Here is a 14,507-nt window from a genome sequence, read left to right on the forward strand (position 1 = left end):
CTCAGGTCTTGAGTCTTGGGGTAACAAAATGTTCTATATTTTCTATTTCTCCATACCACAATGCAGTTACCCAATTAGGGGAACTAATTGTTATAAACCCACTACTATCTTTTTCAGATCAAATAAAAGAATACCATTCTTTGATTAGAATTTCTTTTATCTTAAGTGAGTAGGTTCTTTTTGAGTAGTGATTCATAGGCATGGAGATGTGCCTCTAATAAATATTATATACGTATGTGTGCATGACTATGTCTTATGTGTGAATGAATGTCTATGTGTCTATATATGTGCATACACACACATATATATACACACACACATACATACATACATACATACATACATACGTGTTCTCAGAAGAAAAGGTGTGGAAAAATTCAACTATCTTTTAATTTAATTTTTCCACAAACTTTGTGAAGCTCCTACATATATACATCTACACATACATACACACAAATACACATGTGCACCATCACAATCACTATTTAAGATAAAAATTTTTAAACTGTGGAAAATATGCTCTGAGCATGGTTATGCCATGGATTAGGCTTACAAAATAGATGCAAAACACTTATAAAATAAACTTATTGCTATCTATAAAATATGGCCTAATGTTTGAGGTACAAATTCATTTTCAAAATGGTAGCTGCACAGTGAACTTTTCTCTAGGTGAGACAAATGAGAATTTGATCTGTCATTGCTGTTTTCCATAAATGTTAATTTTGCACAAAAAAATGACAAATTAAGTATAGTAGGACTGCCCTGTTATTGCTTTGAATACAACAATCCCAAAGAAACTAGACTCTCCCTGCTGGAAGAAGAGTTTTGAATCATAGAACTGAGTTGCATTGGTATAGAATGTCCCTCTAAATGATTTCAGATCAAGAGAGAAGAAAAAGGTATTGCTGGTGAGACTGTTATATAACAAGATACTATACATCACAAGGATTATTACAAACTTAATGATACAGCAGGCAGAAAATCCACAAAAATTATCTTTGATAGAGGCCTTTATGCAAATGTTTCTCTATTGCCAAAGTTCTATGGGCAAAATAACTGATCCTTTTCATTCTCCAAGTAGCTGGTGGTTAACCTGAAAACATACAGGGTCAGCTATCACTGTTTGAAAACATTTTCCCACATGAAAGTCTGGTCTCCAATTTAAAGTTACAGGAATTGAGGCCATCAGAGTTAAGGGTCAAGGGTGCATATTTGTTTGGCAGGGCCTGAACCTGACCCTTGTTGTCTGGGGGCCAGCAGTCTTTATACCATGCTGTCTTTCCCTTGTAAATGCATAGAAGTGGTGTTGCTAAGAAAGTACAGTATAGATGGAAAAGTGCACCTCCCCCTTCCCATGTTAATTTAGTTTTGTTTCAAAATGGGAATCTCCCAATAGGAATATCTTTAGACTTGGAATTGATCCTGGAGGGTACCAAGTTTCGTCCCCTAGCCAGTTGCACAAAGCCCATCATTGCCTGCCTGTCTGGGGCGATGGCTTCTCACAAGGAAGGTAGGTGATGGGGAGTTTTCCACCACAGTCTTTTTCTCCTCAGATGGTTCTAATGGTTGAATAAAAATGACTGATAATTAATGGAACTTGATTTTCCTGTAGCTTACACTTCTTCATCCCACTTCTGCCCTGCAGAGGGACTTAAAATCCACCTGATCCATGTGGTCAGCGTCCCTGGAGTATTTGGAGGCAGTTTTCATACCTCCTTTGTTATTTTTCAGCTCCTTTTGAATCCTCTTCTTGTTCATCATTTAATTCATCCCTTGGTTACTCCAAACTGGCATGTTACATGGTCTTCAAATCCTTCATCATCTTGGCTATAGCCTTCTAAGCAAGCTATAGTGCCAATTTATTTCTTAAAACAAGGATAGAGAGTTTTACACAATGATTCTGGCCTTTGTTAAAATAAATACTAGGCCTTGGGGGTTTTTGTTGTTTTGTTTTGTTTTGATTTTTTAAGAAATTACTATAGTCGCTAACAACTCTGTTTAGGAACTTCTCCCTGCATGAGAAGAAGATGTATCATGGCGGGAAGGCCAGGAGCCAAATTGTTGTTAGTTGCTATTGGATGGATTCCAACCCATCTCAACCCTATATTACACAGAATGAAACAGTGCCTGGTCCTGCTCCATCCTCACACTTGTTCCCATGCTTGACCCCATTTTTGTAGCCACTGCATCTGTCCAGCACATGGAGGGCCTTCCTCTTGTTCATTGCTTCTCAACTTTACCTAGAATGATGCCCTTCTCCAGGGAATGGCTGCTCCTGACAGCATGTCTAATCCTGATGCCACATTCTTCTTTACATGATCTAGTTTCTCAGATTATTTGCACAGCATATAAATTGAATAAGTATGGTGAGAGCATGCAATCCTGTTTCACATATCTTCTGATTTTAAACCATGCAGTATTCTACTTTTGTACTCATACAAGTGCAGATAGCACCGCCTTGCTTGCTGAAAGTGAAGAGGACTTGCATTGCTGATGAAAATCAAGGACTGCAGCTTCGATATGGATTGCAACTGAATTCAAAGAAATTAAAAATCCTCAGGACTCGGCCAATCAATAACATCATAATCAATGAGTAAAAGGTTGAAGTTATGAAGCCTTTTATCTTTTTAACTAGGGCACTTTGAGGATTAAAAGGTGGAAGCATTAGTAATTAGAGTGGATTTGATGCTTGGCATAATCTGGGACAATGATGAGCAAACTGGGATATAATGTTAGCAGACAACACGATGAGCAGGAAACATGGAAGTTTTCTTTGTAACAGCCAAAGCCACCAGCTTTTCTAGTCTAGTTCCCAAGCTATCAGGGAGCTCAATTAAATTTTTAACATTTGATTAGAAAATTAAAATTTATTTATATGGAATCTATTGTCACTGATATATGCCCTTATTCTAGCCTTTGGGGCCTACCACCTGACATCTGATATCTTTGTCATTTTACCCTAAGGGAAAGCCTGTCCATCAATATATACCATTTACTTATATAGTATACTCCCTGCCCAATCAGATATCTTCTGCTTGAAAGATGTTGGCAGGGAAACAGACTCATATTTCCTAGGACAAGAAATTTATATTACCTTTTTTTCCTCATTTTTCAATATGAATGGCAACCTAGAACAAGCAAATGTATTAGGAACCACTAAGCGGGAAAGAAAGAATGATAGAAAGGAAGAAAGAAATAGCATAATATAACATTTAAAGTATAGAATTAAACTTTAATAATAATTATAAGAAGATGATTCAAAACAATTCCTGTAATTGGTAATCGCAAAAAAAAATCAAATCTGAAATATTAGAGGATAGAATGACAACAATGACAAATAAAGAAGCTCAGAAAAATTACATGAAAACATGTAATTTCAAAACTTGAAAGTAAAAATCAATAATGGTAGTTGAAACATTAGATTGAACAAAAATACCAGGAAATGGAAACTATGAGAAAAATTGGTAGAGAAACAGAGGTCTAAATATCAAAGAAATAGATGGAAACAGTGATGGCAATAACGGGCCCAAACATAGCAATGACTGTGAGGATGGTGCAGGACCTTGCAGCATTCTGTTGGGTTATATGTGGGTCACTGTGAGTCAAAGTAAACTACATGCCACCTAACAGTAAGATACTCTATGGGAAAGACAAATGGTCATCGTATACTATATGATCAAATATACATACTTCTTTTTTTTTTAAATATACATACTTCTTAACTCAGAAATAAAAAATGAAATGCAAGTATATTTGCTTTGGTAGCTATAATAATCTTTTAAAAGCCCTGATCTTGCTGTGTAGCAAAGAATGGAAACTAAATTTAATCCGAAATTTAAGGTAGCTTTGGGAATTTAATTTCATTAATGCATATTCTCAACATTTCATCTTTCTTTTTTCTCAGCAATCTCTACATTTTCTGTCAATTCCCTTTCCCACCTAATTATTAGACACTCTTCTTTCCTTTAATTTGGTCTCTTCTTTCTAGCCCAGTCTATTTAATGATTTTCTCCGATGCTTCCCCCCCTCATTGATTCTAGTTGGCCCTGTAGTCCAGCTGTGTTGAACATTAAAGTCCAAGTTCTTGTCCATTTCATCATTTTCTACTCCAGGATCAAATCTCTACATTGCACAAATCTAGGGGACCCAATTCACACTCATGCTCTTGGGTACCAGTTTGACACATACCTGTGTCGTTTTAGCCTGGTTTTCCTTCTCAGGCTCGCTCACCCACCACATAGTGACTACTTAGTTACAGTCACTAGTCAGCACCATGAACTATATTGTGGTTCCCCCATCCATAAGGTATGAGGGTGCTTCTGGTTACCACCAGTCATGAAGGGATTATGAAGAGCTAAAACTAATCATGATAGGGCATCATCTATTCTGAGCTTAAGAAATGCCAAAGAGAAGTAGGCCAAAGCTCCTCCTCAGTGTTTTGTTGTCTTTCTTTTAAAAACTTGTCTTCTCCCTCTAAGTCAGTGGCCTTCTTTCTACATTTGAAAAAGTGATTCATAAGAGGTAGATATTCATGTACTTTTCCTTTCTGACCAGTATCCGTGGTTTTCAACTTTGACTATAAATGAGAATTTACTGTGGAGTTTTCAAAAACCCCAATGCCCTGTCCACATTCCAGACCAATTATATTAGACACACTTGAGGTGGGAACCAGGAATCAGTGTTTTTTAAGCTCAGGTGAGTCTACTGTGCAGGTCAAAGTTAGGAAGCCGATGCCACATCACTCCTTCTTCTGGTGGTATCAGTGGCATTATTTCATAAGGGCAAATTGATGCTTGCTACTGGAACATGTAATATGTAGAGAAGAGGAATAAAAATACTGTAATGGTATTTTAATATATCATCTGATTATAATTTAGTCATAAAACCCTATTTAGTAGTTTTAACATTTAGAACAAATGATTTGCTTGTTTTAGTTTTCAAAAAATGGATTATCAATTTTAATATCCTAGACCATGTAAATGTGTGGCAAAAGGCAGGAAGTGGAAAGACAACTAGTAAAGTTAGAGGGAACGATTGGAGAACTTTTACTCTTTACATGGCTTAGTTAAGGATTCAGAGGTACCTAGTAGAAACCTACAATAATATGGTAGTTATTACAGTGCAGTGAATTGTGGAAAACTGGGAACCTGGAAGAGAATGATGCAGCCTGATGTCTGTGCTCCTAACCGGAGTCTGGAAGCCTGGCTCTAACTAGAGAAAGATCTCCACAGTTCCAGGAGAGATGACATCAAATACACGTTCTCCAGACTAAAAATCGTCCCCACATGAACCCCCATAAAAGTGCTACTTTAAAGATGTCTTTACTTTTGTATGGCTGTTCACTATACAGCCAGAGGCAACCTATCTTTAAGACTAATCGGATTCTCTTTTCCCTCCCACCCAAAGTACAGCTGACTCCCGTCTGATGCCTTCATCTGATACTCATTGTAGATTGTTCCCCTGTAGAGAGCACAGGGTCATCCATGGTTAAATTGTTGACACACTCTAGTACCTGCCCACCCTATGACATACATGCTGTTGGAGGCTTGCAAGCGCCCTGGCCATATAAACCAGCTGGAAAATACATCCGCTCTCTTGATCCTGACATTGGGAAAGGTCAGCCCCTGGAAATCACTCTTCTGTCTCCTTATTTTCCACAATGGCACAAGCCACTCCTCGGGACCTGTTCAGGTGTGCTGGTTCCCGTGGTAAATTATGTAATATAGCTCTTCTGGCCATAATCTTTGTAACTCCTACCAAATGCTCTTTGGCTGTTAGGTCTGACTGAGTCAGAGAAGTGGGGGGAAGACACTGATCGTATTTACTTGTGAGGGATTGCTGACAGGAATAAGTGTGACTGGCATCCTGCTGGTATAAAATAAGCCATCTCAGAAGCAGGAAGGAGCACACTTCAGTACCACAGGAGAAAAGTCAGAAGCTAAGTATGTCCTTTGTACCCTGAGACCTCTGCACACGGAACCGTTTTGATCCAAGAGAGCTAGCTTTGACCCCAGAGGATCCGCGGAAGAAGAACCAAGAGCCAGAACGTGAGACAGATAGTAGACTTTCAAGCCCCCAGAGCAAGTAATGCTTTCAAGCCGGAGGCTGACTTGTAGAGTTTGGCATTTAATTGGAGTAACTATTAGTCATAATGCACTCAATGGCAGTGAATTTGAGTTTTAAGATTTAAGCAAGATTTTTAAGGTCTCTGATCGACAGAGTTAAAGTAGAGAAGAGGTAAGAAAGAGATCACTAGAAAACTCTAGAGTTGAACTTGTAAAAAGCTGTCTAGCAGGGGTGGGGCTGGATAGTGAGGAATTCTTTGAATTTTGACATTGTGCATGTATTACTAGAACAAAAATTATAATGACATTCTTTTAAAATCAGGATTTCATATTAACTGTATATGAAATTTGGGAGAAAATTGGCAAATTGGATCATTTTGTTTAGAATAAGTTCAGTCTACCACTGCCATAAACAGGATACCAAGTGACTAGGTGATAGTTCTACATTGTTTATGGCCAATTCCTTTAGTTTTCACTAATAAATGAGGTATTGGCATATTTCTATGTTTTATACCTCTCTTATTATTCCCAAGAAAGAAAGGGGAATATTTAGGGAGAATCCACAGAGTGACATTTGTTTTTACAAATTTGCATAGTCTTCTGACTGTAACTATAAGTAATAGCATAAAATTAGTGTCAGACAGCTTTGGGCCTGCTCCAGGGGTCTCCAGATCATCTGAGAAGATAGACTCTGGGTAAACTGAGCACTGAGTTGGACTATAGAAGGTTGATGTCTCATTCTGGATGTACTTGTCTTCAGATAGCGAATTGTCCTTAGTAGTATCTAACTTCTCTGTATTTTTTCTCGTTACAATTGAGTCAATTCCAACTCATCTCAACCTCACACAACCTATGTAGAACTTCTGCGTGGGCTTGTCTTAGATCTAATATTTATAGATTTAGACCAGTTGCTTTCCCATAGAACTCCTGGGTGGGTTTGAACCGATACACATTTGGCTAGCACATAAATACCTAACCATGATACCTCCAGTGTTCTATAAAATGAAAAAACACAAACCACAGTCCTGAGTAATCACACTATATATGCTTTCTGAAGTTCTGACTCATAACAACCTAATATGTGGTTTCTGAGGCTGTCAAGCTTTACAAGAGAAGAGAGCCTCATCTTTTTCTTGTGGAGTGGCATGTGAGTTTGAACTTCAAACCTTGCGGATAGAATTCTTGTTGTTGTCATCAAGTCGGTTCCGACTCTCAGTGACAATGGAAAGAAACACTGCCTGGTCCTGTGTTCTTCTCTTGATTGTTCATCTGTTTAGAATCGTTGTTGCAGCCACTGGGTCAGTTCATCTTATGGAGGGCCTTCCTCTTTGTCACTGCCCCTCTGTGCACCTCTCCACAACCAAACTCACCGCCGTCGTCGAGTCTATTTGGATGCATTCAGATCCTATAGGACTCGGTCGCGCTGCCCCTGTGGGGCTTGAAACCATCACTCTTTATGGGAATAGAAAGCCAGGCCTTTCTCCCATCCAGTGGCTGGCGGTTTCTTGTAGTTGCTGCTTGCTGACCTTGTAATTTGCAGCCTAACGTGTAACCACTGCACCACCAGGGCTTCTATGGACCCCTATAGATAGTTCTTTTAAAAGCACAGTGCTCAAGGCAGACTTTCCTCATTCCGTTGAACTAGTGTTTAGCTTTAAGAACACTTCCGGGTGATCTTTTTGACTTAACACTAAAGATGATCTCAGGGCAATCGTTTCTGAGGTCCATCCAGCCTCCACGATACCAGGAACTCTAGACTCCGTGAGGATTGGGAATTCTGTTCTGCATTTCCTCCCTTTTTGGCTAGGATTCTTGGATCAAATCTTGGATCCAAATGGTTAGTGATGGTGGCTGGGCACCACCCAGTTCTGGTCTCACGGCCAAGAAAGTAGCTGGTCATGGAGACAGTTAGCCACACATTCCTTCGCATCCTCCCATTTCTGACTCTCCTTTTTCTCTTGCTCAAAGTAGAGACTCAGTGCTCTGCCTTGGATGGCCACTGGCAAGCGTTGAAGATTCCAGGTACTATGCAATGAACCAGGGTAGCCTAGAAACCTTGGGCGTGAGAATTGCCCAACTACAGAGCTGACTTTTCTGTCACTTGCAACCAAAGAATCTTGACCGATCCTCTCTTTTTCACGAGTCCCCTTTATGAAGCTACCGCCCCTCTCAAAATTGGATCACTACATGTTCTTGCAAACAGTAAAACATTGACCTTGAAAAAAGGTCTTTCTCCAGGGATGGGTCTCACTGAGAATATGACCAAAGTACATGAGATGAAGTCTTGCCATCCTTGTCTCCAAGGAACATTCTAGCCCAGCGGTTCTCAAACCTGTGGGTCACGACCCCTTTGGGGGGTCAAACGACCCTTTCATAGGGGTTTTCTGACTCATAACAGTAACAACATTACAGTATGAAGTAGTAGCGAAAATAATTTTATGGTTGGGGGTCACCACCACATGAGGAACTGTGTTAAAGAATTGTGGCATTAGGAAGGCTGAGACGCACTGTTCTAGCTGTACTTCTTCCAAAACAGATGCTTGTTCCTCAAAAAGCACCAGCCACTGGGAGAATGATGAGAATTTCTACTCCTTTAAAGATTTACAATTTCTAAGCCCCATAGCATTCTACTCTGGCCTAGAGAGTTCCTATCAGTAAGATGTAGCTTGATGGCCCTGAGGCAGGTCAGGCTACTTTCAATATTCTTCAGCAACACCATAGTTAAAGTGCATTGTTTTCTTCAGCCTTCCTTATTTAATGTCCAATTTCACAAGCATATGAGGCAAGTGAACATACCATAGCGTAGCTGAGGCATACCTTAGTCCTCAAAGAAGGCTTGCATTTCAACACACCAAAGAGGTCTTGTGCAGCATTTGCCTGAGACAATATATCATTTGATCTCTTAACTGCTGCTCCCCTGAGAATTGATTGTGGATCCAAGCACGATGGAATCCCTGAGAACTGCCATCTGCTCTCCATTTCTCACGATGTTGCCTATCAGTGCAGTCATCAGGATTTTAGTTTTCTATACGTTAAGTTATAATCCACGCCGCAGGCTGCAATCCTGGACCTGCATCCGCAACTGCTTCAGGTTCTCTCTCTCAGCCAGCAAGGCTGTGCAGTCTGCATATCGCAGATTGTTAACAAGCTTTCTTCCAACACGCTAACTACATTCTTCAAAGAATCCAGCTTCTCTGGTGATTTGCTCAGCATACAGACTGAATTCGTAAGGTGGGAGGACACAACCCTGATGCCCATGTCATAAGGACGCTCCAATTTGTTTTAAATAACAACAAACCTCTGACTCTGGAAGGCTTAGTTTTCAGAAATGCCTAATTCAAAATAGAATTTCTCAAATTTTCCTTCAAAGAGAAAGCCACGAGAACCCAATAGCACACAAAATATGTCCTCACCTTTAAATTGTACTTTGTTGTGATTAAACCAAGTTTCTCTACTTTCATGCTACCAGATTTATAATTTGAGAATTTGTATGTGTGTGTATATGATTTTCTTACAAATTATAGTGAATTTAGGAAAAGGCGGCATGAAAGTGTTCAAGCAACTCAACCTATTATTCCTCAATAATATTTCCTGCAAAAGCAGCTTAGTCCCAGGAGTGTTTTTAAATTTAAGCAAACACAGCAGGGTGGCAGTCCCGTGAAGGTCAGAGGATACAATTCTCTGTTACTCAGGATCTGTCTTCTCGCTCGCTTTTAGCTCAAACAGAGGAAACCCCTAGCGTGCCTGTGAAAAGTGAAGGCTCCAGGGAAGACACAGAAGAGGCTACGGGCCCTGATGGTAAGTTTCAGAGGGACCTAAGCTCATGGAAAACACCCGCCTCGCCCGTTTCCCTTGTCTCTGACTCTGAATCAGGAGCCCTGGTGATATATTGGTTACAAGCTGGGCTGCAAATGGCAAGGTCAGAACTGGAAACACCAGCGCTCCCTTGGGAGAACTATGAAGCTTTCTATTCCGTGAATGAAATACAGATTCTGAAACCCACATGGGTTAGTCTACTCTGTCTTACGGTGTTACTGAGTACCAATCAACTTGATGGCTCTGACAGTTTTTCCAGTTTTATTCTTTGCATCAACAAAATAAGATAAAAAGCAAACACTCTTTTCTACTAGGAACATAATAGAAATTGCGGTTTAAAAATACTTTAATCTCGCTGTTTTAGAATGGCACATACATACAAGTAATCAAACCTCACAACAGTGAGGCCACAATGGGTAAGGTCAAGGTCAATCAGACATGAAAATTAGCTAGGGAAGTTCTAGGCAACATGGATTAATCTTTAAAAATGTACTGTCTTCCTATCATTCTTCCACTTGGATTCAGGAAAAGGGTAGCTTGGGTCGAAGGTAAAATTGTTGGTGGACTTGAACCATTTCACCTCAAAGTATCAGGTCAGATAACTTGGCCGAATGCATATATACATCAAGTTGATTCCGATTCATGGCAACCCTGTATAGACTTTCCAGCTCTATAGACCTTTAGAGAAACAGACAGCCTCATCTTTCTCCTGCAGAGCAGCCGGCCTCATTGGCTATAACCCAACTGACAGACTAGACCCCACCCGTTCACTCAGATAAAGTAAGTCCCAAAAAGTTTCTGAAAAATAATTTAAAAAATGAAAAGACTAATTAGCAACTTCATATGGAGAGGGAACCAAAGACCTCCTTACAAGATTAACAAATCGGGGGTCCCTCACTCCCTGATCTCAAAACCCATTACACTGTCCCAGTAGTCAGAACAGCCTGTCCGGACACAGTCATGGATAACACTGACCAATGGGACAGAACAGCACCCCCAGAAATAAACACGTCCACCTCCAGGAAATTGGATTGTAGTTTTACAAAGGACCAGACGTTATTAAATGGGAAGGGGGCGGTCTCTGCAGCCATCTGCGGAAGAATGAAGCAGAACCATACCTCACCCGTGTGATGAATGAAATCATAAAAGTGAATTAAAGATGGATTAGAGGGCTCAATGTCAATCCCAGAGCTATCAGGATCATCAGTGAGAAAAATTGGGACAAACTGAAGGATCCTATTGCAGGGCACAAATAGGCTACAAAATGTAACAAAGACACACACTGAGAAAGACCAAATACATAACTGGGACTTGCTAAAAATAAATATTTCTGCATACCAGAATACTAAATCAAAACAGTAAAATGGGGGAAATGACTTTACAATGCTCTCTGTATAATAACGATATTCATACTCCTTGATTATAGTCAGAGGAATTCACTGAAGTCTTAATCCATGTGGGGACTCTCACAATGGATTTTGGGCTTCCTCTGTCATCCATAGCCTACTCTACAGCAGGTTCACAATTTAAACCCTTATACTGTTCCCTTTTTGTATTTGAGTATTATTATTTACAATCTTTAGATCACACCGATGATGTGTATCTTCCATGTGGTCTTGGTTGATGCCTCACTTAAATAGGTGCTTGTTTTAAGACAAAGCTTCAATACCCCAGATGCTATTTTTTCTGACAGCAGGCACAACCTGGTTTCTTCACCACACCAGTTTCTTCAGTGATCTCTTCATGAGGACAAGCACTGAGCAGAGCCATGTCATAAGAAATAAATGTTCTTAGATTGGGGCTAGAATTTAGTGTGAATTCATATGAATAAGATATAATACATATAAATATAATAAGATAAAAATATATATAGTTTCTCTTTGTCTCTGGTTCATTTTAAAGATGCCGTTTTATGATAGAGACTATTATAAATCATTTCCCTGTGGCATAAGGTAATTCTGTTGATGGTGTCATGAATTTAGTCAATGGTATAGAATTTAAAATACTGTTGAAAAAAGGAAATTATACAAGCATAATTCCAAAGTAAGATGAAATGTTATCATCCTTGCCTCTAAGGAGCATGCTGGCCTTACTTCTTCTGAGAAAAGTCAGTTGGTCCTTTTAGCAATCTATGGTACTTTCAATATTCTTCACCAGCGCCACAACGCAGCTGCATCTATTCATTTTGAGTCTTCTTTACTCAGTGACCAACTTTCACATGCACATGAGGAAGTGGAATACCTGGCAAGACAAGACAATACCCTGGCTTGGGTCTTGCACACTTCAATCCTCAAAGTAGCATCCTTGCTTTTCAATCCTATAAAGAAGTCTTGTGCAGCAGATTTATACAATGCAATGCATCCTTTGATCTCTTGACTGCTGCTTCCGTGATTGAGGATCCAAGCAAGATAAAATCCATGACAACTTCAATCTTGTCTCCATTTATCATGATTGGTCCAGTTGTCAAGAGTTTACACTGAGTCATAATCCAGACTAAATGCTGAAATTCATGATCAGCAAATACTTCAAGTCCTTACTTTCAACAAGTAAAATTTTATCATCTGCATATCACACAGATATTAATAAGTATTGTTAATAAAGCCTTCCTCCAATCTTGATGCCACATTCTTCTTCATGTAATCCAGCTTCTCTAATTATTTGCTCACCACACACACTGAATAAATATGATGATAGGATACAACCCCAGTGCACACTTTTCCTGATTTTAAACCATGCAATCTTCCCTTGTCCTGTTTGCACAACCATCTCTTGATCCATGTACAAGTTCCAAGTAAGCACAATAAAGAGTTCTGGAATTTCCTTTCTTCTCCAGGTGATCTTATTTGTAGTTTATAATAACCTTGAGAAAAAATTATCTAGTAGTAGAAATATCTTGATAGATTGAAATAATTTCTTATAGTAGATATTCCATTATCCCATAGATTTACCTTTGCCTGAATGTGTTCTGACTTAGGGATCATAAAATTGATAGGTTTAAATAACAGCTAATAATCAACTTGTGGGGATTCTGATAGCAACAAGCCAGTCCTCTATGACATTATATCCAAATCATAACTCACCCCCCCTCCTTCTCTGTCTGGTAATTGTTGGTTACCAGGCTATTGAAAATGTCGACAGAAGATCTCCATAATGTAATCTGAACCCATAATTAATGCTCTACTTCCCTTCATGTCCTCCATAGATTGGCTCTGAAACAAACATGACAGATACCCCAGGAGATATTTTTGGGTCTGTCTGGTTACCCTTACCATCAATGATGAAAATATATTGAGTGGAGCTACACCCACTTCTAATAGTACTATGGGCACTGGCTGAAATCAACAAGGCAGACCTCCATGGGACTCTGTTCCAACTGTGATTGCTCCCCCCACCCCCCCAGGTAAACCTCCTGCAAAGTTGGGTGTTACCTTTTGGTTTTGCCCAAGGCTTCCTTCCCTACTTGTTTTGAGAGGGACTGAAAGTTGAAAAATAAAATATGGAAATTCTGAATCCTAATTAAATCAGGGAGAGAACATTATCTCTCATGTAGGGAGAAAACAAGTGGTAAGAAATGGCTTAAAGCTCAGCCCATCTAAGAGTTTCTTGGAAAACATAATATTAGAAAAATCACCAAATACAGGTGAACTGAGAAAGTTATACCCTACGTCCCCACAAAAAATTTCACCACCCAAAATGTCTACTTCCTCACCAAAAACTCAGAAGACACGCATAAAACAAAGAAACAGTGGCCCATCCAAATGAATATGACAAAGTCACTGAATGTTTATCAAAAGACCAAAGAATGAAAAAAGCACCTTGGAATAACACCATATTAAATATTATAACACAATGTTATATTAATAGAATATAATGGTAAACATAAATAAAAACACAAAGAGATCAAAGAAATAGGGGAAATAATGAGCAAACAAAATGAGGTCCAGAAAGAGGAATATTGCAACTAAAAGGGGAGTACCTGGAAGGAAAACATGATAGAAATGATTACCTCACACTACCAAAATTAACACAAGAATTAATCCTCAAATTACTGAATAAAATAATAGATGCTGAAGAGGAGCTAGAATGGAAGCTAAAGAACGTTGTGGGAGTTCAATAGAACAATGACACAACAAGAGACCGAATATATGTATCATGGGGATACCAGAGAAAGAGAAAGATAGAATATATGAAATATGACAGAAAAAAGTTCCAATCAATTTAAGGACATAAACAACAAATCCAAGAAGTTCAAAGAACCCGAACCACAAACCCAAGGAAATGTACACAAAGACACATCAAGTGCCATGCACACTTTTATTGAGGTGAATTTTGAGTCACTGAAACCCCATAGGACAGGATGGAACTGCTGCATACAAAGTTGTAAATCTTTAAGCAGAGACCCACATCTTTGTCTCAAGAGGTGGCTTGAGGGTTTGAACTGCTGACCTTTGGATTAGCAACCAAGTATTTAGTGATAATGCTGCAGGGATTTCTGTACATCAGTGTTAGACTCTCAAAAAATTAAAGAAAAGAATCCTAAAAGCATTGAGTGTGTTGTAAACCATCTTCTACAAGGGATCCCCCAAAATATTAAATGCTGATTTTTCCTTAGAAACATTGTAGGCC

General features: G+C 39.2%; 1 protein-coding gene across 1 annotated transcript in view; it reads left to right on the plus strand.

Annotated features, from left to right (window-relative positions):
- LOC101653723 (mono-ADP ribosylhydrolase 2) overlaps nucleotides 1–14,507 on the plus strand; it is a 196,159-nt gene that overhangs the window by 163,348 nt on the left and 18,304 nt on the right. Inside the window, exon 9 of the mRNA XM_045295173.1 lies at nucleotides 9,783–9,863. Within this exon, the coding sequence (XP_045151108.1) occupies nucleotides 9,783–9,863 (81 nt within the window). The remainder of the gene's footprint in view (nucleotides 1–9,782; nucleotides 9,864–14,507) is intronic.

The sequence above is a fragment of the Echinops telfairi genome, unplaced genomic scaffold (genome assembly GCF_000313985.2).
Source record: "Echinops telfairi isolate 266 unplaced genomic scaffold, ASM31398v2 ScPeMD7_5592;HRSCAF=6446, whole genome shotgun sequence".
Taxonomy (NCBI): domain Eukaryota; kingdom Metazoa; phylum Chordata; class Mammalia; order Afrosoricida; family Tenrecidae; genus Echinops; species Echinops telfairi.